This window comes from Dendrobium catenatum, unplaced genomic scaffold, assembly GCF_001605985.2.
Source record: "Dendrobium catenatum unplaced genomic scaffold, ASM160598v2 fragScaff_scaffold_133, whole genome shotgun sequence".
NCBI lineage: Eukaryota > Viridiplantae > Streptophyta > Magnoliopsida > Asparagales > Orchidaceae > Dendrobium > Dendrobium catenatum.
Window position 1 is genome coordinate 11,520,275 of NW_021318595.1, and position 23,279 is coordinate 11,543,553.

The 23,279-nt window shown below is 34.8% G+C and overlaps 1 protein-coding gene across 5 annotated transcripts in view; it reads left to right on the forward strand.

The window, feature by feature from the left end:
• Window positions 1-5,018: 5,018 nt before the first annotated feature.
• LOC110114130 (EVI5-like protein) overlaps window positions 5,019-23,279 on the forward strand; it is a 122,457-nt gene continuing 104,196 nt past the window's right edge. Inside the window, exons 1-5 of one of the 5 annotated variants that reach the window (XM_020846896.2) lie at window positions 5,021-5,250; window positions 5,334-5,445; window positions 5,816-5,971; window positions 18,664-18,720; window positions 22,050-22,245. In XM_020846896.2, the coding sequence (XP_020702555.1) occupies window positions 5,435-5,445; window positions 5,816-5,971; window positions 18,664-18,720; window positions 22,050-22,245 (420 nt within the window). In that variant the 5' untranslated portion in view covers window positions 5,021-5,250; window positions 5,334-5,434. Of the gene's footprint in view, window positions 5,446-5,815; window positions 5,972-18,663; window positions 18,721-22,049; window positions 22,246-23,279 lie in introns of all 5 variants that reach the window. The other 4 variants (XM_020846899.2, XR_003702786.1, XM_020846897.2 and 1 more) reach the window with 4 other exon arrangements.

Here is a 23,279-nt window from a genome sequence, read left to right on the forward strand (position 1 = left end):
CAAATTCAATTATTGGTTATATTTAGGAACCCAAATGGGTTTGGGTTCTACCTTATCATTTAATGAATGAATGTCATACATGTTATGCTGTGGCGCAAATGATTTGGGCTTCAACACAAGATGTGTTCTATGATAAACATTACAGGTGTGGGCTACGTGTCATACCATACCAAAATAATAACTCATAACACCTAAGAATGGGTTTACTAACCTATATGGGTAATAATGCCTCTTCCTAAGAATATGAGATGCATGCTACGTCTTAGGTAGTGATTGTTAATGCATAAGCTCATGAATGTTCTATTGAGATGTATTTAACTTCTTAAACAACTGATTAGATGTAATTTTTTCATTATCTTGGGTAGTTCCCATTATATAAATTAGAAAATAACTTAATAGGTAATGTTTTAGGTGTTGCTAGTCTATTCTAAAGGTGGCTCCTTGTCTATAATGGGCATCGAAGGAAGATATGAGGCTTGAGGAAGCTAGAGCCAGAGATACTATCATTATCTCGGGTGCCCTCATTTCTAGCTAGTTCTAATAATATTTCATTCTTCTCACATTCTAACTCTACTCCCATTTACTCTAATTTCTTAAATTCCTTTTTTAATTCAATGCACTTAGATTTTAAGTATTCATGTGACTTTGTTAGCTCAATATGATTTTCATTTAGTTATCAAATTTAACTAGTAGGGATATATATTCTTTATCTAGTGAAATGTGTTTAGTTTTGAGATTTTTATGCTCCTTAATAATGTGTCATGCATGAGTTTCTATTTAAAAAATCTACTTTTAAACTTGTATGTAATTTCTTAAGTTTTCTATTAGAGTCATGAATATTTTCAGAAATAATAAATAGCTCATCATAGAATAATTGGTATACCTCATCTTAATTAGAATTATCAAGATTATCATTTGCCATAAGGCACAGATTTGTTGCCTCCTCCTCTAGTTCTTGTTTTAACAAATCTAAGGTAGAGTCTGCCCAGAAGGCATTTTGTATTCACTATTTCTCCTTTTTAGCATGTTTTCTTTCATTACCCTTCCTAGCACTTAATTTTTCTTCATTCATTTCCTTGTATGGGTAACTTCTTAAGCTGAGGCATTCAAAACTCATATATATTGGCTTTCTGCATTCAAAATAAATAGTGTCAGAAGAAACTTTGTTAGTTCTGCCTAACTTTCCTTTGTTCCAGTTTTGATGACATATTTACTTTCACTTCAAAAAGCTTTTGAATTGCTAGGTCATTAGTGTTATATCATCATCTCCATCAGCTACAAAGCTGTTGCTATTTGAGGCATTGGCCATCAGTGCCATTATCTTTTCCTTCCTCTTGGCACCTTCATTAAGAAACCTTTGACTCACATTTTATTCATAAGCAATGAGTGAGTTAAGTAGATTATATATAGAGTAAGTATTCAATTATTTTAATTAACAAATAACAATAACTTTAGCATCAAAGAAATCAGGTAAGTAACACAAAATCTTATTGAATTTTTTAGAGTTAGATAATTCTCTACCTAGTGCATGTAATGAAGTTACTATCTTTTATTAATGAGGTTACTTTCTTAGTGAATCTAGTGTACACATCAGTTATTATATCTAGCTCATAGTCATGAAATAAAATATTTAGATAGGATTATTTCACTTTATTGATTCTTTCATAAGTAACAATCAACCTATCCCCAATTTTGTTTCTAGTTATATATGAAGAAACATGCATATAGTCCTAAGATTTTAAATAATAGAAAAAAAATAGCTTAAACATTTAGCTTTCAATTATGCATAGTTTATATCCTCAAAACTCCATTCATTAAAAAGAATCTTTTCTTTGAAGCCATTAATAACATGAGATGGAGGTGTACATCTTACTTGAATCAAATGCCACATATGATAAATAATAGATTGAATAAGTGTAGACATATGCACTTTCTAGAAATTATAAGGTATATTATTAAACATGGGTGGAGTGTAAATAAATATCCTTTAGTTTCATTACAATTATCATTATAATTTGCCATTGGATCTGCGCAAGATTTTTAAACCTAAAATTCTAGAGAACCTACTCTAATACCAATTGATAGTCTAAGGATGGGTTGTCAAACCACTTGAACTGCCCAAGGAAAACCAATAGAGCGGTGAATTGGTGTTTTAAAAATTTCTCTCAAGGATATTCTTTGAAAACTTTAAACCAAATACATAAATGTAAGTGAAAGAATAAAATGTTTTTCTTTTATTTTTTAAATTTTTTATTTTATTTTTCAATAAGATTCAAATTATAATAAAGCTCAATAATCTCAACACAAATTTGTAAGAAAAATAAAAATGATCAAGAAATTGATATATGGAATCAAAAGTAGAATGAGCACACCAGATTTTTTAGTGGTTTGGTGAAAACTTAACCTACACCCACTTCTTGGAGTCCTCCTCTCTTGGTATTAAACAAAATCTTTAGTGACTCTCCTTTACCCCCACAGTAAGGTATAAGAGTCCTTACAAAATATCTTCCACTGACCTGATGTGGCAAAGTACTAAAATCTTTTTCACCCTCCCATTGAGGTAAAGAACCTAGAATCCTTTTCACCCACATGGTGAAGCAGAAAACATGGAATTATTTTTACCCTCCTAGTGAGGCAGAGAATTATTTATCTTTGTCCTTAAAGACTTCACCCTTAAAGTTTCCCATAAGATTAATAATGATACGAAGGAACTTAGGTAGAAGCTTGCTCGGAGAAGCCACATGAAATCCCCTCACACCACTTCTTCCTCACACACAACTTCTCCCCTTCTTCCTCTCAAAACTCTATGATCTCTCAAGAAGACAAAGCTCTCTCAAAGAACTCCCATAAAAATCTCTCAGTAGCCAAATACTTTTCATGATTCTAATATGAAGGCTTAAATACAAGGCTTCCCAAAACTCTAATTTTTCAAGTCAGCTGACTCTGTTCGTATAGTACAATCAAGGATAATATAGTATGATTAGTTCAAAAGCTCCTTTCTTTTAAGTACAATGAACGAGTCCCAATATGATCAATTTAACTATCTCAACTTTATCATACAATACAAATCATTGATCATATGGTACAATTAGTTCATTTACATTTAGTTTTCTAGGACAATGTCTAGGATAATAAACAATTATCTCTATTAATTTTCTAGTACAATTAGGGCCTTAGCTTAATAAATCAAGGTTAATCAAGGATGATCCCTGGGATGATCAAAATTCATCTTTGCCAATCATCTAGTACGATCACCATCATACTATATGATCAAACTCATTAATTAAACCTTAAGTACTGCTCTAACCAGGTCTTAGGGCGAGTCTTTCCATATTCAGATATCATATGATCTATATGATATCGGTTTGGGTTGTGACAATAAATCTTATATATATATATATATATATATATGTCTGTGATGAGGCATAAGCATGAATAGATGAATGCATGTATGAAATAGAAAATGACTAGGGGCCAATTGATGCTTAGATTTTCTTTGATATAAATTGCACACTAGATATATATGTATACATGTCTATAAATTAATAAAGTGATTGAGAAACTATCGATGCTATGAGGAAGTGTTTTACTAGATTGCAATCAAACTAGTTTTGCCTATAGATGGAAGGTTTATGCTTTTGAATGAAAATCTAGTGTTTAAATTATGCCACTTACGAAGAAAAAGTAAGAAGATAGATGAGATACATGATAGTAAAAATATTTTGGACTAATGTATATAAAATAACAAAGTATTCCTAATGAGACTCTTAAATATTGATGTGGATCATAGCATATGCATTCTTAGATCTTTATTAAGCTTGTAGGGGTGAAAAGGGACGTTTATGACCTTCCTAAAATTATAATATTTCCATAGAACCTAAAAGGTTTAACATCCTATTTCTAAGCATGCCAACATTCCATTCACTACTGCTATTGTTCTAATATTTTTTGCCTAGGTAATATGTCATACTAAATATTAACTACACATATGACCTTTGTATGCATTAAATTAATAATTGAAGATATTAAAAAACATCAATAATTTCATTTAAGGCAAAAGAGTTTGTATTAGTACTTGCAATTTGTTTACTATATTAACCCAAAACTAAAAAATTAGCCATACATAATAAAGATAGAAAGCGAGCACATCTTCATTTCTTGCATACAAAAGAAGATACATGATAGATAGTAAATAAAGAAGTCACCCAAGTAGTATAAATGTACTCTCCACACTCCTTTCTCCTCCAAATGGATGGTTCCTCACAATAAGATAAGTTAAGATATTCAAAGAAAAGTATCTCGCTCTTCCTTAGCCTCCTTTAAACTTGTCTTTAAGGGGGCACTATAGAAAAGTATAACTCCACACCATTTTTAGAAGAACCTCAATAAACTTAAAACTAAAAACTATTTATACTAAGTATAGGAATGGGTTCAGTTGCCTTAGCAATTGACATTGTGGTGTTGGGCATCATCAGTGAACTAGTGCCTCAACACTTCTGGCTTGCTCCGCTGCGATGTTGCACTGACTTGGCGCTTCTATTGGCTGAACTGGTGTGTCGTTTGATTGATTCGATGCAGCTCTATCTTTTATCAATCGTTCAACCGCAAACATTACAAAAGTTGAGCGCTTTGACCTGAATGTACAATTCGGTGTTGTGGTGTTGATGCTAGGCGCTCCGACGCTCAAATTCTTGAGACTTAGATGCTGCGACGTGGATTTCTGACGCTGCAATGTTGACCTTAACTCCGCCGTGCCTCTGAATTATTTGCCATTTTTCCCAAGGCTTCGGTGCTGTGATTTCTTGATCTAGCATCGAGGCATTGTAGACGCTGCGACGCTGGTAGTTTAAGCACTGCAATGTTGGTTCAATACTTCAAAATTTTCTCTTTTTTATGAATATTTCTTATACAACATCAACTAAAATACTACATTTTTATTGATTTTTAAGAAATAAAATAATACAAATTTACACTTAAAAACTACAAATTTTTTTGGGAGGAAACATTCTAATAAACAAACTCACATATCAGCAAGACAGCAATACGCACCCAAAACCTCTGCAGCTTCTTTTACTCCATCTCTTAAATTCAACCGTCGCCTCCTCCTCCCTCCTCCACCACTTCAATCTCTTCCGTCCGTCTCCACCGCCTCCATCTCCTCTTTCCTACCGTTGCATCTCAAACAATTTCACTGCCATCCGATTCTCCCTCTGACCACGACCGTATTACGCCACCTCTACGTCTCCGCCGGTGAGGTTTCCTCCCCTTTCCTCCCCTGTACCACCCTGAAATTATCCCTACTTGTGGCATAACCCTATAACCCCGCTACCTAGATTGACATTCTTCCCGATTCGACTCCCACTTTCTCTTCCTCCTTATTAACAAATACGGTTTCTCTCGAGCGTTTCCGGTCTCGATTTCCCATGGAAGGAGTATGTTTTCCAGGTTTGCACTTATCATTAACGGCCTTATTTCATTCTTTCCCCCACTCAAATTCGTTCCCAAAAAGATCTGATTTCTTGATAGACAATGTGAATAATTCTGTATAGCTAGATACGATACTGTTTTAATCTAAACACGTTTTGTAAAGTCTATAAAGTTATTTGACGACAATCATTGGTTACTCTATGTATTTTGCTCATATTTTCGAATCTTCGGTGTTATTAGAATGTTTTCAAGATTGCCTTGAAGATTCTATTGATCATTTGTTTATGTGTCTTGGAATAGTGTTGACATTTAAATATCTGAAATATAGAAACACAAATGCATTGTTTATGTCAAGAGATACGATTAGTTACTTCTGGCCTACGTGCAGGTTAGCGAGTGATGCTGAAATGGAAAAGAGGAGGGCAGATGAATTTGAGCCTGGACCAGCTTCTCCGTTGAAGCCAGTTGACAGGTTTGGGTTTGTAAAACAGGACCAGAATAACTCCCTAGAAGCTAAAAACAGGCCCACCAATGAAGTGGAGAGGTGTGCTTTGCATCTTTTCATATCTTTATTCACTTGCTTCAATAATTTACTATGGTTAGTAGAGCCAGTTAATCACGATGAAATATAAAACAACTAGCTTTAGATTATCCCTGATTTTGTTTCTCAGCATTTACCTTCTTTTTTGGGATGAGGACTATACAGGGAATTAATAGCTAATTGTTTGGTTTATGTACAAGTATTTTAATGTATTAAGAGGTTCTAGATTGATTTAAAAAACTTATACTAGAAGCATTCAATACCATCACAGTGCTGTAGGGTTTAATGATCTAGGATGCTAGATGGAAGGGTTCGCTAAAGATCTTTGTTTTTTTCTATGGATATTATCACTTTTTATTCTACGTAGTTTTTCAAAGATGGAATTTCCCTTGATTTTTCAAAGTTTCTCTTGTACAAAGTTTCCAAAATCCATCCGATCACTTGGCTCTATTGACTCTATTTTTTTTCTTAATTTTTTTTACAGGTTTTTATTTCTTAGGAAAAATTTACCCATTTTCTCTTATGTAGTGCTGGTAGTAGATTCTATTGTATTTATGCAAGCTTTATACATTTTTTCTGCCTCATACGTTAACATTTACTTTATTTTCTTCTTTATGTGTTATTGATGCCAAGATAGTATTATGTTGCTCATTACATGCTGTTAGTACCATTTTTTTGTAAAATTGGACCTTGCCCATTGGTTACTGAAGTTTTATATTACTTTGTATTGTGCTGCATAGCAATATGCACGCTTTATGTTTTGCTTTGTGCATTGCAAATGTGCAGCACTTATGCAGATCAGTCCTTGTATCCATAATCAACATTGTACACTTCATCTACTTGAGAATTTTTGGAATTGTCATTTTAACACAGGAAATTCAGATAGTTCTTTGGAAGCAAATGGTGTTATACCTCATGCAAAGGTTGTTGTACAGCACAGTTAACTGCCTAATCACAATCAACGCCAAAGTGGCTTTATGAGTTTGAGCATAACTTCTATTGGACTTTGCTAATTGATGATTTGGCATGTATTGCCATCTACTCTATTTTAATCATCTCTTTTATAACCTAGCATCTTTTTTTTTTCTTTTGGGTCCGTGAGATTAAGCACATTCTTAAATAGAATCTCAATTAGGTTTGAAAGTTAACTTAAGCACATTCTTATATGATTTGTCTTTGTTAGTAACATGAAAGTGTGTCATTCTATTTGCATTTATATAACACTTATATATTTTGGAGGCGGCAATAAACTTTTTTATTCTTTCTTGAATAGAATCTCAGCTTACAAAGTTCTTATCATTTATGCATTCAAGTTGAATTTTTATGAGATTTTAGTATTTTAGGATCCTTCTTTTATTATTTTCTTTCTTTTGATGTGCACATTTACTTGTCTTAGAAATATCCAATCATTGAATAATAATTTTATTTGTAAATTGTACTATTTGTAAATTGTATTGCAAAAAGCTGCTAATCATCTCTATTGAATGCAACAACAACAATAACATCAAACATTTATCCCATTATGTGGGGTCGGCTACATGAATCATTTTTCTCCATTGTGTCCTATTAAAGGTTAAATTCTCTTTTAAATCTAATAAAGAAAGGTCATTCCTAATATTTTCTAATCAAGTCTTTTTAGGCCAGCCTCTATCTTTCTTAACATAAGTTAAATTTAATACCTCTACTATCCTAACCTGGTCATTGGAAGGTCGCCGTTTTATGTGACCAAACCATCTAAGGCAACTCTCTCTCTAATCTTATCTTCTACTGCAGCTACTCCAACCTTTTAACGTATATGCTTATTTCGTATCCTATCTCTAAGGGTAAAGCCACTCATCCACCTGAGCATCCTCATCTCTGCACACTTAACTTAGTATTATGCTTCACTTTTAATGACCAACATTCATCACCATAAAGCATTGCAGGCCTCACTACCATCATATATAATTTTCCCTTAAGTTTGAGGGATACTTTTCTATCACACAAGAAGCCCGATACATTCCTCCACTTCAACCATCCAACTTGAATTCTGCTGATAATATCCCCATCTATTTCACCATCACTCTGAACAATAAATCCAAGATATCTAAAACGTGTACTCTTATTAATGACTTGATCGCCCAAAGCCACAATCCCCTCACTAGGGTTATTACTACTAAAATTACACTCCATATATTCCGTTTTAGATTTGCTCAAGCGAAAACCTTTAGTCTCTAATGTTGACCTCCATAATTCAAGTTTATTTTCAACTCCCTCTCTAATCTTATCAACAAGAAGAATATCATCAGCAAAAAGCATACACCAAGGTACATCCTCTTGCAAATGTCTAGTGAGAACATCCATGACTAAAGCAAAAAGATATGGGCTTAAGGCTGATCCTTGATGTAACCCAACCAAAATAGGGAAATACTTGGTCAAACCACCTTGTGTTTGAACACAAGTAATAGCTCCTGCATACATCTTTAATGATTTGAATATAAGCATTATTAAATTCTTTGTTTTTAAGAACTCTCCAAAGCACTTCTCTTGGAACTTTATCATATGATTTTTCTAAATCAATAAATATCATATGTAGATCCTTCTTATTTTCTCTATAATTCTCCATCAAACCTCTTAATAAATGTATGGCTTCCATAGTCGACCTACCCGGCATGAATCCAAATTGATTTTGAGAAACATTAGTATCACGCCGCAACCTATGCTCCATAACTCGCTCCCATAGTTTTAAAGTATGACACATTAACTTAATTCCTCTATAATTCGCACAATCTTGTGCATCACCTTTATTTTTAAAAATAGGAATTAACACACTCTTTCTCCACTCATCCGGCATCTTTTTAGTCTTCAAAATAGCATTAAAAAGTTTAGTAAACCAAGAAATTCCTTCATCTCCTAAGCATTTCCACAACTCTATTGGAATATCATCAGGTCCAACTGCTTTTTCACCCTTCATTTTCATTAAAGCCTCTCTAACTTCAGTTTTACTAATACGCCAATAAAAACAGAAATCTTTATTTTCATTTAGGGTGCTAAGGTCACTATTGTCAATCTTATTTTCACAATTTTCATTAAAAAGTTCAGCAAAATATCTCATCCACCTTTGTTAAATATCATCTTTTAATAAAAGTATTTTGATCTTCATCCTTAATACACTTCACTTGAACTAAATCCTTACTACTCCTAGCTCTTTGTTTGGCTAACTTATACATATATCTTTCTCCCTCCTTAGTATCTAATATATTATATACATAGTATCTAATCATCTCTATTGAATCTGCTATCAAAAATCTGACATTCTCTGATTTATGATAAGAGAAGTTCCATTAGGAAAATTACTCATTTTACTTAAATCAAGCAGTTTGTGTTATATTTCCTCAAAGAGAGGAGCGGAAATATTGATTATGTGAAATTTTCATTTATCTCATAATTATTAGATTTTTAGATAACTTAAAGTGTTATTTAAAGAAATAATCAAACAATTGAAAGTTCAAACTCACCCAAGTATTTATTGCTGAAGGGTTATTTAAAGAAAACAAACAATTGAAAGTTCAAACTCCCCCTATGTTTTTATTACTCAATAATCCTTATGTAAATAATAATTCATATACAAATTCCTTATTAGTGCAATTACATAAAGAAAATTCATCAATTTTGATCATCATTGCTAAATTGAAGATTCCCCTTTTTTTTTTGAGGAAAAAAAAATGAAGATTCCCTTGGGGTGGTAAGAACTCTCCTTTTAATAAAAGTTGTGTATTCTCTTCAGAAAGTTAGCGCAACAATGCATTCTTTTAGGTATTGTCTGGATGATCTTGAAGTTTGATGATTTCTCCATATTCGTAGAACAGTTTTAGCATTTTTAGATATTACAGTTAGAAGCATTGATGACAGAAAATAGAAACAACCATTGTTCTTATTGCAAGAACGATCTATTTCTATTCTTTATGCAGTATTCTCAGAAAGAGGTTTAGCAGAACTCTTGAAGTTGCCAGCCAAAATGATGGATGAGTAGCTTCAAAGAAAAAGAAAGCTTCTGCTGTTGCCTTTCTTTCTGTTCTTTTTATTTATATTACTAGTTCAAATCCTTAGCAGGAATACACCTCCGTTTGAGTGTGACGGAACGGTGTATGGTTCTTGAAATTAATGCCAACGTCTGTACTTATTTGCATTTGATGGGTATCAGTTTAGTTAAGACTGGTAGTTTCTTGAGGAAATTTAGGAAAAGGGATAAATATAAATTTTAAATTAAATTTATATTTTGATGGGTTTGTTGAGGAACATAAGGATATTGCGGAGAATTTCTAGGATATGAATTGGCGTATTATATAGTGGTGGTTGTAGATCTAAATTTGAATTCATGTGTTGAATTTAAAATAAAAGAAAATTGATTTGAATTTGTAATTGGGATTTGGTTTGATTTTCAATTCAAAAATTGATTTGATTTATAAGTTTATATGTGAGTTGAATTAAAAGGTGAAATATAAATGTCAGATTACAAGTATTTGTTGCAGGAAATTTTGAGGTGAGATTAGCACGTATGATTAAGAAAATAGTAATTTCAACAAGTACAAATCCTTGTCATAAATTCTGCAAAATAATGATATCTCATTTGTAGCAAAGTTTTCTATAAACAATTTAGTAATAAAATTTTGCGGAGATGGGAGTAGAAGCTAGAAATGATGGGTTTGATAGATGTTGACTAGCAATGGGTGAAGGAAAAAATGGAAATGATGAACCTATAAGTGTAGGCGTCAAAACTTCATGTCGGGCTCTTCTAAGAGAATTCTATTATGGGTTAAATTTTCAAAAAGCAATTTGGGTTACAGATAAGTCACTACTTAGGGATTTCACTCTCATTTTATGACAACTTTTTAATTTAGTTCTAGGTTTCTTATAGGCGCATGATTGTATAGTTAATTATCCCTCCTAGTCATGAGAGAAAACTTTCAATTAAGGCTAGTCATTAAGCACTAAGTAAACTAAGTAATTAAGTTAGAGAAGCAATGCTTTTTTTAGGTTTAGGATTTAGAAATTTTTTATCTCTAGCTTAAAGAGAATGGTGGCGAGAATGATAACAAGCTTGATTAAGTTCCTATATTTTTTTCATCTCAGGTTAGAACAAACCCTAGTTTACTTAGGCAGTGGAGGTAGCTAAACCAACATGATTGAATGATCATTATTGGCATCCATGGGTTGCGTCGTTCAATGAGACCTTATAAATTTGAGATTAACATTATCCTAATGGGATAATTTAAGTTGAGCATAACTAACAGAGGACTTTATGTCCTATTAAGTATACTATACAAGTCACCACTTAGGATATTGAGTCATTGGGGAAATTCTAGGCTTTGACTATGATCATAATTTAATGGTGTCATTTTCTAGTGAAACACCCAATTAGAGGGCCCCGATCATAATAATTCCTTTGTGGTGCCATTGTTGTGATAGAGCCAACTCGTCAGAGGACATGTGCCACACCTTTTTGATGTGAATTTTTTTATGGCTAGAAAGTATGCTTGATATAGCATTAGATTTTTGTTAGTTGAGATTATCTCAAATTTGTCACCCTCATAAAGGTGAATGGATAGTATTTATCTTTTGGTGGCCAACTTTTGCTTTAAAATTTTGAATTTTATAATGTTTTTTAAAATGTATATTTTTCATTTGAATTTGAGCCCTAAATAATTTTGCTTTACAATTGGGAGCATTTTGATATTAGATGTTCCATTCAATTGAGATTTTTTGTTAACTCAACCATCATCGAGGAACAACTATTTGCATCCAACCATTAAAAAAGCAAACAAGGCGTTCGCATTGAGTCACGCCTCAAGTCGAGGCGGAAGTCATGCGTATCGGGGCTTACGCCTTGAACCATCCAGCGAAGCCTATGATTTTTTTGCACGAGGTGTACACATCAGAGCGTAACGCCTCGACGCAGTACGAGGCACTGCTTCAAATTTTTTTTTTCAGTATAGATGTAAATACGATGTAGCCGATTCGTGTTCGCGTATTCGCTTATAGGATTAGGGCTTCCTGTGAGAATTGAAAGGCGATTTGGAGGCGAAGCCATGATGGAAAGAAACGAAGTCGTGAGGGAAGGAGACGAAGTCGTGAGTGCAGGAGACGAAGTCGGAAGGAGACGACGCAGGAAACAAAGCCGAAAGCAATAACGGTTTCGAAAGCAGGAAATGAAGCCAAAGTTGTGAGTGCAGGAAACGTTCAGGCCTCGATTAGGTCGGAAGAGCAGGTGAGCGGTGTTGTGGGCCTTGACTTTGACGTGTAGTAACGAAAGCTTAAATAACTCCTGATTCGGCTTTCTTTCATTCGTCCTCTCAGTACATGCTCGGTACTGCTAGGTCCGCTCGGTATCGAGCAAGTCTATGCTCGGTACTGAGCAATACATGCTCGGTACCACTAGGTACCTGCTTGGTACCGAGCCAGTACCGCTCGGTACCGAGCAAGTATATGCTCGGTACCGAGGCGGTACATGCTCGGTACCACTAGGTACATGCTCGGTACCGAGCCAGTATCGCTCGGTACCGAGCAGTATATGCTCGGTACTGATCGGTACATGCTCAATACCGTTAGGTACATGCTCGGTACCGCTCGATATCTTTTCATACAAACAATTTACGAACTTTAAAAACAAGCATAACCCCGCCAGGGGGCAGCGCCCCCTTGGACCCCTGACAGACCGGTATATTGTTGTATTCATGTTGTCGTATTATTGATTTTTTATGTTGATTATTTATTTTTTTTATAAATTATTAGCATAACTAATGGCACAAGAAGGAAAGATCCTGCATGAAAATATGTAACTCAAGTTGAAGTGTCAGACGAATGTGCAAAGAAGGGATAAGTTTACATGAAATATAATTTCTGTGAGAAACGCATAACTGATGGCGTCAAGAGGTTGAAGGACCATCTAGCCTGCACTTATGTCAATGTGGGACCATGTGCAAAAGTATCTGATGAGGTGAAAAAAGAATGTACAGATTATTTAAAAAAGTTTGCCACCACAAAGGAGGTCACACAAAGAAATATGGAAGAGATGATAGGAAACTCTTCTTATTATGGATCACAGCATGAAGGTTCCAGTACTGGAAGCCATCTAGTTTCTTCTGACCGAGGCAGTCGGGGGCCCATGGATAAATTTATGTTAACTATTGATAACGAGGAAAACATAAATACTCAGGATATTCAGCCTCCTACAGCTACAAAAGAACTCAGGAACAGAATTTATTTGGATATCGCCAGATTCATCTATGAAAATGGGATTCCATTTAATGTTGTTAGGAGTCCGTCATGGATCAATATGTTACGATATGTTCGAAGCTATGGAAGAGGACTACAACTTCCAAGCATGTATGAGCTGAGGACTTGGATGCTGAATGAGGAGGTTAAGACAACTTCAAAAATGGTGGATGATGTCAAGAAGACTTGGATTGAGACATGAGTGATAATAATGTCAGATGGTTGGTCAGATATTCGACATAGAAGTATTATTAATTTCTTGGTCAACAATCCATATGGAACAGTTTTTCTCAAATTAGTAGATGCTTCAAGCTTTGTAAAGGATGCACAATTATTGTTTGAAATGTTGGATGAAGTTGTGGAGGAAGTGGGAGATGCATTAGTAGTACAGGTTATTGATAATGCAAGTGCATACAAAGCTGCAGGGTGAATGTTAATGGAGAAGAGGCCTCACCTTTACTGGACTCCTTGTGCTGCACATTGTATTGACTTGATGCTTGAGAGATTGGGACAGTTGCCTCAACATAAATTAGTCATATTGAAGGACAAATTCATTAGTAAGCTTATATACAATTATTCTTGGGTACTCAGCTTGATGAGAAAATTCACTTACAATGAAATTATTAGACCTGCTATTACAAAATTTGCTACTGCATATTTAACATTGCAGAGATTCAAGGAGGTAAGACAACCTTTGGAAGCAATGTTTGCTTCTGAAGAGTGGGATAAAAGTTCATGGGCCAAAAAATAAGAAGGAAAATAAGTTAAAAAGATTGTTATGAAAGACAATTCATTTTGGCGCAGTACAAATTATGCTTTGAAGACAACAGGACCATTAGTAAATGTGTTTAGAATGGTTGATGGTGAGATGGCCCCGACTATGAGATTTATTTATGAAGCAATGAATAGGGCTAAAGAAGACATTGCAAAAGAATTGGAAGGTCAAGAAAGTGCCTACAAAGAAATATGGGATATTATAGATGAAAAGTGGGATCGACAATTACACCAACACTTACATGTTGCTGCATACTATTAAACCCCCAATTTCATTATGATAAGGATTTTCATGTTGACAAAGAGGTGAAAAATGGTTTGTATGCATGTATGGACAGACTCATTTCTGAAGAAGATTATCTCAAAGTAAATGATCAACTTGAGGATTTTCATTTGAAGCAGGGAATGTTTGGATTTAGAGCAGCACAAGCATGCTAAAAAGCACGATCTCCTGGTATCTATGTTGCACCGATACACCTATTTATGAAGGCGTGCTGTATCCGATACACCGATACAAGAATACGCCTCCGATACTCCACCGATATGTGTCGGATACGCCAAAGCTGTATCCAATTAAAATACTATTTAATTTCAAAAGGACACGCATGTCCGTTGAAAAAAAAAGAAAAAAAAAAGACGTATCGTATTTACTTCTGTGGCTGCGAGCAAGATTCTCTCATTTCCGATATGGATTTGAGTCTCTTATGATATGAAAATATTAAAAATTACTAATCTTTCACTTGATGGGCCTGAATTAGAAGCTATGATATTTATTGAAGATGATATAGAAGTTCAAAGACAAATCAATGAAGAAGATAATTATATCATTCCTTGTATTGAATAGTTGAAACTTCATGTGCTAGATAATTTATGTTTATGCTTAATGGACTCCCTAGAACAATTGTGTCGGATCGAGATGTGAAATTTACGAGTTATTTTTATAAAACTTTATGGCTTAAGATGGGTACTAAACTGCAGTTCTCCACCGCCTTCCACCCACAAACGGATGGTCAAACGGAAATTGTCAATAGGAGCCTTGGAAACCTTCTTAGAACTTTGGTAGGCGAACACATTAGAGATTGGGATTCTAAACTGTTAATTGCCGAATTTGCTTATAATAATTCCGTTAATCGGACCACAGGTATGAGTCCAGCTGTGATTGTTTACGGATACCAACCTAGGCAGCCGATAGATTTAATCCCCATGAGCCCTAAGATTAGAGTGTTAGAGTCTGCATCCGCATTTGCATCTCATCTCCAGGAATTGCATCAAGAGATTAATAAAAGAATTGCACATAGTAATGATAAATATAAACTTAATGCTGATCTTAAGCGACGATTCAAGGAGTTCAAAGTTGGAGACTATGTCATGGTTCAGATTCGTCCGGAACGGTTTCCATCAGGGGCCATTAAGAAATTACATGCTAAAAGCGCGGGCCCTTCAAAATAACTTCCAAAATAAACAGTAATGCTTATGTATTAGACCTTCCAGAAGGTTTCAACATGAATCCCACGTTTAACATTGAGGATCTAGTAGCCTTTGATGGTCCTGATTTTAACCCTAAAAATCCACGTAATATTGAGCCTTGTGAGACCATACCAAATGAGATCCCAAGCCTACTTCCACTCCCCAAAATTCCCACATTACCTAATACGGAGAAGATAAAAATCATACTCAGTGATGAGATCATTTCCACCAGGGATGGCGGGCGCCGAAGATACTTAGTTCGTTGGAAAGGTAAGCCGGAGACGGAGAATACATGGCTGGAGCGTGATGAGATACAGAGGCTGGATCCTGACCTTCTGGAGCTGTACGAGAGTTCTCAGGACCCTTGCTCGACAGGGTAGAGCTTCCTCCTACCTGGGGAGAATGATGAGGACATCCATAGGAGATTTCGGTACACTTACCATCGGAGGGGTCGTCGAGCGACGACCATGATTCAGAATCTTTATTTTTGATTTTTTATTTTATTCATGTCATTTATATTTCATGTTTTTTCATTTGTACCCCTATGAGGGAGTTAGTGTCTATTGTAGCCCAAGGGCAATGTCGTCTTTATGGCTTTTATTTTCGGATGACCTATATATAGGCTTTGTCATTGTATTTGAGATTAGTTTTTGAATGAATGAAATTTTTCTCTATTGATCTCTTAGTGAGTTTGTGTCATCCTTCAAGATATCTTTGTCAGTTCTTGAAAGGTGGAGCTTGTAGATCTCTTTGTGAGTTCTAGGGAAGGAGGTGCATGAGGTTTGAAGTTTCATCCAAGTCTTCTGAATTTTCTCCTTGATTTTCTAGTCCTACTTTTCCCCTTCCCCTTCAGCCCCTTGCTGCCGGCCACCTGGGCCGCCCAAGCCGTCGGCCGACCACCCCAAGCCCGTCCAGCCTGCTGGCCCCCGTTCTCCCCATCTTCCCCTCTTGCCCTGTCTACCTGCCGGCCCTCTCCCGTTGGTTTGAATTTGAAATTCAAATCCCCAAGAGGCTTTGATTACCTTCCAAATATAATTCCTAAATTTTAGGCCATCTTCATAATGGGATTTCAATTCTAATTTTGAAATTCAAAAGTTGCCTAATGCTTACATGTAATTTAGGAAATCTTCCTTATGTTTAAAGCTGAAATTATTTCAGATTTATTCAAATCAATTGAATAATCAAGCGGGCCCCACCTCCTCAAAACCGAAACCCCCTCTCTCCTCTAGTTTGGCCGGCCTCTCCATGGATGCCTTTCTCTCCCAAATTAATTCCCAATCTCCACTAATTCAGCCCCAAATCTCTCCCCTTGGCCGCCCCTCTCTCCCTCTTAGGCTTGATTTGAATTTTCAAATTAATTCTTCCTCTAATTGCCCAAAAATCTGAATTTCTCTCAGATTTCCTGCACCTCCCTCCTTTCCTCCCACCCGAGCTCCTTCTCCCTCCCTTCCTCTTGGCCGCACCTCTCCCAGGTGACAATTCCTCCACCTTTCACTATTGCGATGCCAAGACTTCCCATGAACATGCATGGCGGATCCTGAACTTGAAGGAGGACTTGTGTTCAACATCTACAGAGACATCCACATACTTCGATCCCCATTCTTTGATGTGGGGTTTGACCATGACGACACCATTGACGACTACTTGGATCGAATCCTCCCCACCCTTGTGCAAGTCATCGACGGGCAATTTTCAGACTACGACTGGACCATCCACAGACATCCACTCGCTTCCCCACCTTCACGGCCGCCGCTTCCCTCACCATCACTACGGATCGTCTGCGCCGTCTGCCTTGGAGTGATCTCGTTTCTCGTTTGGTTCTTCTTCCTCCGACAATCCTAGAAGTAGAAGAGTGATTTTGTGCCTCAAGGTGAGACGATTACTTTGTTAACCGTCGGATTCTAGTTGGCTAATCATTTCATTACGTTCATTTAAGTTGTTGTTTTAAGGAACTTGCAAAATTTAGTTATAACGACTTACCTCCGCACTGTTAACTTCTAAAATCTTTATTGATTTGTCAAATTTGAGAAGAGCATTAAAATCAATTTATCATTGCTCTAAGAACTTCTATTAATTTCTAAGAAACAATTCCTGGTTTCACATCAAGAAGAGTTTGAGGATGATTTTGACATTAATTATGAAGATTCTTTTGAAGACAATCAAAGTGATGATGAGCATGCTTTGGGTCTTGATCCTAAGGGATGTTTTATTTTTAAGTGAGTTTATTTTAAATCTTGTATTCTAGTAATATTATCTTGAAACAAATCTTCAAATTCATAGTTGACATAATATTTTGTTATTTTTTGTCATTATTTATAATTTTAAATTAATTTATTTTAATCGTTTTGAGACTTACGCCTCGTTCCGCCTCGAGGCTTACGCCTCGTTTCACTTAGAAAAAATGCCTCGATTCTCGATTTTGCCTTTTAAAACCTTGTTTTCATCAAGTGTATTTGAGATTGAGAGCTTGATTTTTTAAAATGAATATCTCTAGTTATGATCTACGACAACCACAACCCTCATGGGGGTATGTTGTATTATTATACTTTGTTATTTGGATCTTGTTGACTCTGACCACTTGTAGAGAATCGGAGTCATAATTGCATCATTTGAGCTTTTTCAAACATTTATGCTCTACTAATCTTGTTGACTCTATGCTTATATGTAAAGAATCGGTTCTATCTAAAGGTTGAATTTATGATCTGCTATTATTGTGTGATGGACTGAGAGATTTTTCTTTGAAATATAATTCCTTTGAAAAAGGAATTAAAAGCCTTAATGGAAATGTAAACAAAATATCTTGTTGTTTTGAGCGTGTTGTCTTGATGTGAGTAATGTGACTCAAGTTTTATTGACTCTAGGATGCGGAGGATTCGATTTGAAATGTGGGAATTATGACCCTTTCTTATAGACAATGCAGCTCGCTTGAGAATGCAGACAACATAACGATGAGTTTAAATTTGAATTTGAAATAGACATTGCACTTTTTTTTCAAATAATCACGTATTTTAAGAGCGGTTGCAAGCTTCTAGGGATGAGGTAGATTTGAGTTTAACTTTTTTTTAGTCTACAGAACATTTTCTTACATTAAGTTCAAAGGTTTAGCACTATTGTTTTAAGCACATGCAGGCATTTTGATCCACTTGAATGATTTTTAAGGTATTATTTTTTAATTGAAAATTGCCTTGTGATTTTTGTAGGGGACCTAAAATTGTTCGAAGTGATTGTTTGCATGAATATTTTATCGTGGAAAACAGGTGTAAATTTTGATCTGTAGCATTAATGAAATCACATTCTATCTGCTTGAATGCCTATGTTGCATATTCAATTGCAATTGTTGCAATTTAGATTCTTTTGATGCATTCAAAATAATGCATTTTGTTGCTTGCATTTAGTTCAAACAAGTGTTCAAATAGACCCCCACAATGGCATTTACTCGCCTTTAAATAAAGACTCTTACTTGGTTATTTTTATATATAGTTATCATTCATAGTTCTGATTGTTTTGGAAGTTAGTGAGAGAGCCTTGTTCATGCTCGTTTTGCAAGCTGTAGAGTTCCATGTGAGTCCAGTTTGTGTTCAAATATGTGACATGTTTCATATTTTTAATTTTTATTTTACATTGTATTCTTTTTATTTCATCATTTTTTGTGGCATTTATATCCATAAAGTTCTTTTTCAAGTTTTGTCACTAGAAATTTTAACAGGCTCCTGACACTCTCCTCGTGTAAAGGGCATCTATGAGGATTGCTAAGCTTAGCCCATCATGTGAAGAAAGATGCATATGTTCAGTTCTTTAAGACACCATGTTTGGGATCTTCAAAACTTACCACGCTAAAAAAGATGTGTATGAGGTACCTATATGAGAGACCTGCAACATAATAAATGCGTGCTTAAAAAGCATGACAAGGCTTACCTGTTGCATCATCAAATATAACCTTCGAGTTTCTCTCACTATGCTAAGATAAACACACACAATTTCTGCTCGTCGTGCTAAGCATACTTTAATTGGAATTTTGGGAGTATTAAATGATTTCATTTTATACTTGTTTGCGAGACTATGGTGATGATGTCGAAACAAAGAATTTGGGGCTAAGAGATCGAACACCCAAAACTCCTCTTTTTATTCTCTTTTATTATTATTATTATCATTATTATTATTATTATTATTATTGATTTTCTCTTCTGTCTTTTTTTTTTCTTTTTCCCTTTTTTTTCCCTTTTTTTTTTCCCTTTTTTTTTTCCCTTTTTTCTATTTGTTTCTTTTTTTCTCTATTTCTTTTTTTACTTCTTGTCAACATTTTTTTTAGTTTTTTTTTCTTTTTCTCTCTTTTTTGCTCTTTAGTTTTGCTTTCTTTCTTTCTTTTTTCTTTCTTTATTGTGCTCTATTTTACATTCTATTGTTAGTATATATATATATATATATATATATAATAGATTAATATTGTGAGTGGGAGAGGGAGAGGGAGTGAGAAAGTGAGGAAGAGGGAGGGAGATTGAGGCTCAGATGAAAGGTGGTGTTAATGAGAAGTTTTATGTTGATGGTGTGAGGTGCTTGAGATATTGAGGCGAGAGGAAGTTTGGTGTTGGACGACAAGCAGCTCAAGTAATTGCAGCTAAATCACTAGAGTGGTGTGAGGTTGGCAATTTTGAAAGATGATGTTGGAGTTGAGAGATGAACTTGTTAGAGGGGCGAGATGAGCCGATTGACTTTGATGTTCAATGTGGAGAGGTTGGAGTCGATTGTCCCATCTATTGTGCGAGAGATATGAGTGAGGGAGAATAAGGGGCTATTTGGATGCTAGCTTTTGCCTATATCCTATGAAACAATAGAAATGACAACTTAAATTCTACAAAAACTTAATTCTTGGTCTCTATTTCGCCTTAAATCCAGGATTTAATACATCTAATAATTTTGTAGATTTATGGGATTTAGTCAAAGAAGTGCGCAAAAGGGAAGAAAGATCATTACCTACATGGCGAGCTCTCGTTGTGACTTCTGATTCGATAGAAACATCTTCGAAAAAGGTGATGAAGTTTCTTTAGCGACTATTTCAAAATTCTACTTCTCGTAAAGCACACGAGGTCGAAGAAGAAATTGTGATGAGGGAAAGCAAACCCTAGACATGCCTAAGGCCCTAAGTCTCTAGGAACAGCATAGATTGACCAAAGAGGAGAAATTATACAAATAGATAGGCAATGGTAGCGAACAATATTATCACTCAACTTCATTTTCTCTCCGAAAGCTCTTTCTTTTATTTGCAATGAGCGAGAGGGCTTGCGATGGTAAGATGGAGTAGAAGCTACACGGATGGGGCTATTGAAAGGAGGATTTAATTCAAGGATGTAAATTTGGATTTACTATTGTTGATGTTATTTTTAATAGTTGATTTTTTCGTCTTCAATTTGAGGGTTGAGGTTAAATAATTTTTTTTATTTCCTTAGTTTAATATTTTATTAACTAATAGTTCATTATTATATTAATTTATAATAAGCAGAGTTTTATTAATCTAGTTATGATTGATAAGAATAAAATAAAATTAATAATATTCAATCATAGTAATTAGATACAAATAAATTTATCATAATAATAATAATTAATCAAATAAATCAATCCCAAATTTACTAAATTTGGGAGTTTGGTGAATTCACAAGATTTAGGAAGACTTGAAGCATGAAAAGACATTATTATGAATCATAATTTACTAAATTAGATTTGTGTATTTAGTGATTAATCAACTTAAATTTTGTGTTATATGGTCAAATAGTTTCATAGGATTTAAAAACATTTAACATTTTTCTTGCCAAATAAGTTAATATTTTCTTTCAAGGCGTCGTCATCATGTATTTGAACAACTATTATATCATTATCAATATTCTTAACAAATAAGTTAATATTTTTATTACCCTGGTTAAAACCCTTCAGTACTCTGAGGAATCAATGGCAACATGAAACAAATTTTCTCCTATATATTTTCACGTTAGTCTCCTCACGAGCAATATATAACAATATATGGCTTCAATATACCTTTCAATGATGAAAGTAGTATTCGAAATTGGAGGAAAATGTCAGGTATTAGGATACATATTTCAGACTTTATCTGTCAGATATTTGTATATTCATGGCATTTATTATTTTCATGAGGATTATTATGTAATACTTGAGGATAATTTAGAATTTTAGTTGTTAGCTTTTTTCTATAAATAGCTTACTCATAGTTATGTAAGAACCTAATGATGGCAAAACAAAGAAAAAATTTAAGCAGCCTCTATTTTGTCATACTACTTAATTTATATGATTGGAGAATCCAATGTCTATAACTTGAGGATTCACTTTATTATTCTTTTATTTTTTTCTTATGTATATACAAATTCTATTGAATCTACAATTCTGCCATTTACCTTGTATCTTTTGAAGGTTGAGAGCTTCTTTAGACAATCTCATTTTCGAGCACTTTTTAGCTAGTGATTATTTGTATTTAACAAACAACCAAAATAGTTATTTTCATGCAGTGCTCCTCTTGAACATTATATCTTAATCTTAGTAATATATAACAATATAATAGTATGGCAAAATTTCATTTCAGGGAGGAAAGGAGGATTCGAAAATGGAGGAAAATGATAGGTGTTGGTGGAAGTGATTGGAAGCATTATGTCAGAAGGAAACCTCATGTAGTTAGAAGGCGTATAAGGAAGGGCATTCCTGATTGCTTGAGGGGACTTGTTTGGCAGTTAATTTCTGGAAGTAGGGGTCTTTTGCTAATGAATCCGGGAGTTTATGAGGTATTCAGATGCTTTTGTACGTTCAATATAATTTTTTTGTTATCTAGATGATAGAAATTATTGTTGAACTGGTAATTCCATTTTGATTCTCAAAACTTAAAATATGACCTTCATTTTTGAAAGCAAGGGATCACACCATGAAGATTAGTGCAATATACGTAACATAATCTAAATTGTTCCAGTTATTTTTCTATGTCATTGCATGATAACATTGCTCTTTCTTGTATTATGATACCCATAAATTCTTGGATGGTAGCTTGAAGTCTAATGTAAGCAAAAAATATAGTGGAGCCTATATTTTTTGCTTAACAAAAATAAGACTCTACTGGGTAATAGAAAAGACACTAAAAGGTGACAAATTAGACAAAACAAACTTTAATATTATTAAATAAAGACTTACAAACTTTGACTCAAACAACTCAAACAAGACACCCTAAAATTGCTTCACTTGAGAAGAGGGATACAGGTGGAGTGGCACTTGCGGAGACGAAAGAGGTTAGAAGTTCGAGAAGAAAGGTTGGAAAGAGCCCGCAGAATTTCCGGAGGGGATGAGAAAGAAGGGTGGAAAGAGCCCGCAGGATTTCCAGAGGGGATGAGAAAGAAGAGTGGAAAGAGCCCGCAGGATTTCCAAGCAAACCCACAGGTTATAGCTTCCAAAAATCACATATTCTTCACTTCATTCAAACATAAACAACCCCTCATATTTATAGGTATGAAAGGGGAATACAAAAGGACACATACATTAAATTATCACAAGAATCTAAACATCACTTAGCATGGAAAAACAGCCCAAGCCCAAGAATCGAAGGAGCATCCACGGGAGCCAAGGAGGCCGCACGGAACCAAGGCGTCAAAGCCACGGGAAAAGCCCCTAGCTCAGAAAACCAACAGCCATCGTGGGAATCAAGGAGAGAATGCACGGAAATCAGCCACCCGTTGAAGCCAAGGAGCCATGGCATGGGAAAACAAAACAAATCTTGGGATTCCAAAAGCCATTTTGGAATCCCAAGAGACAACTTTAATTTAATATAAAA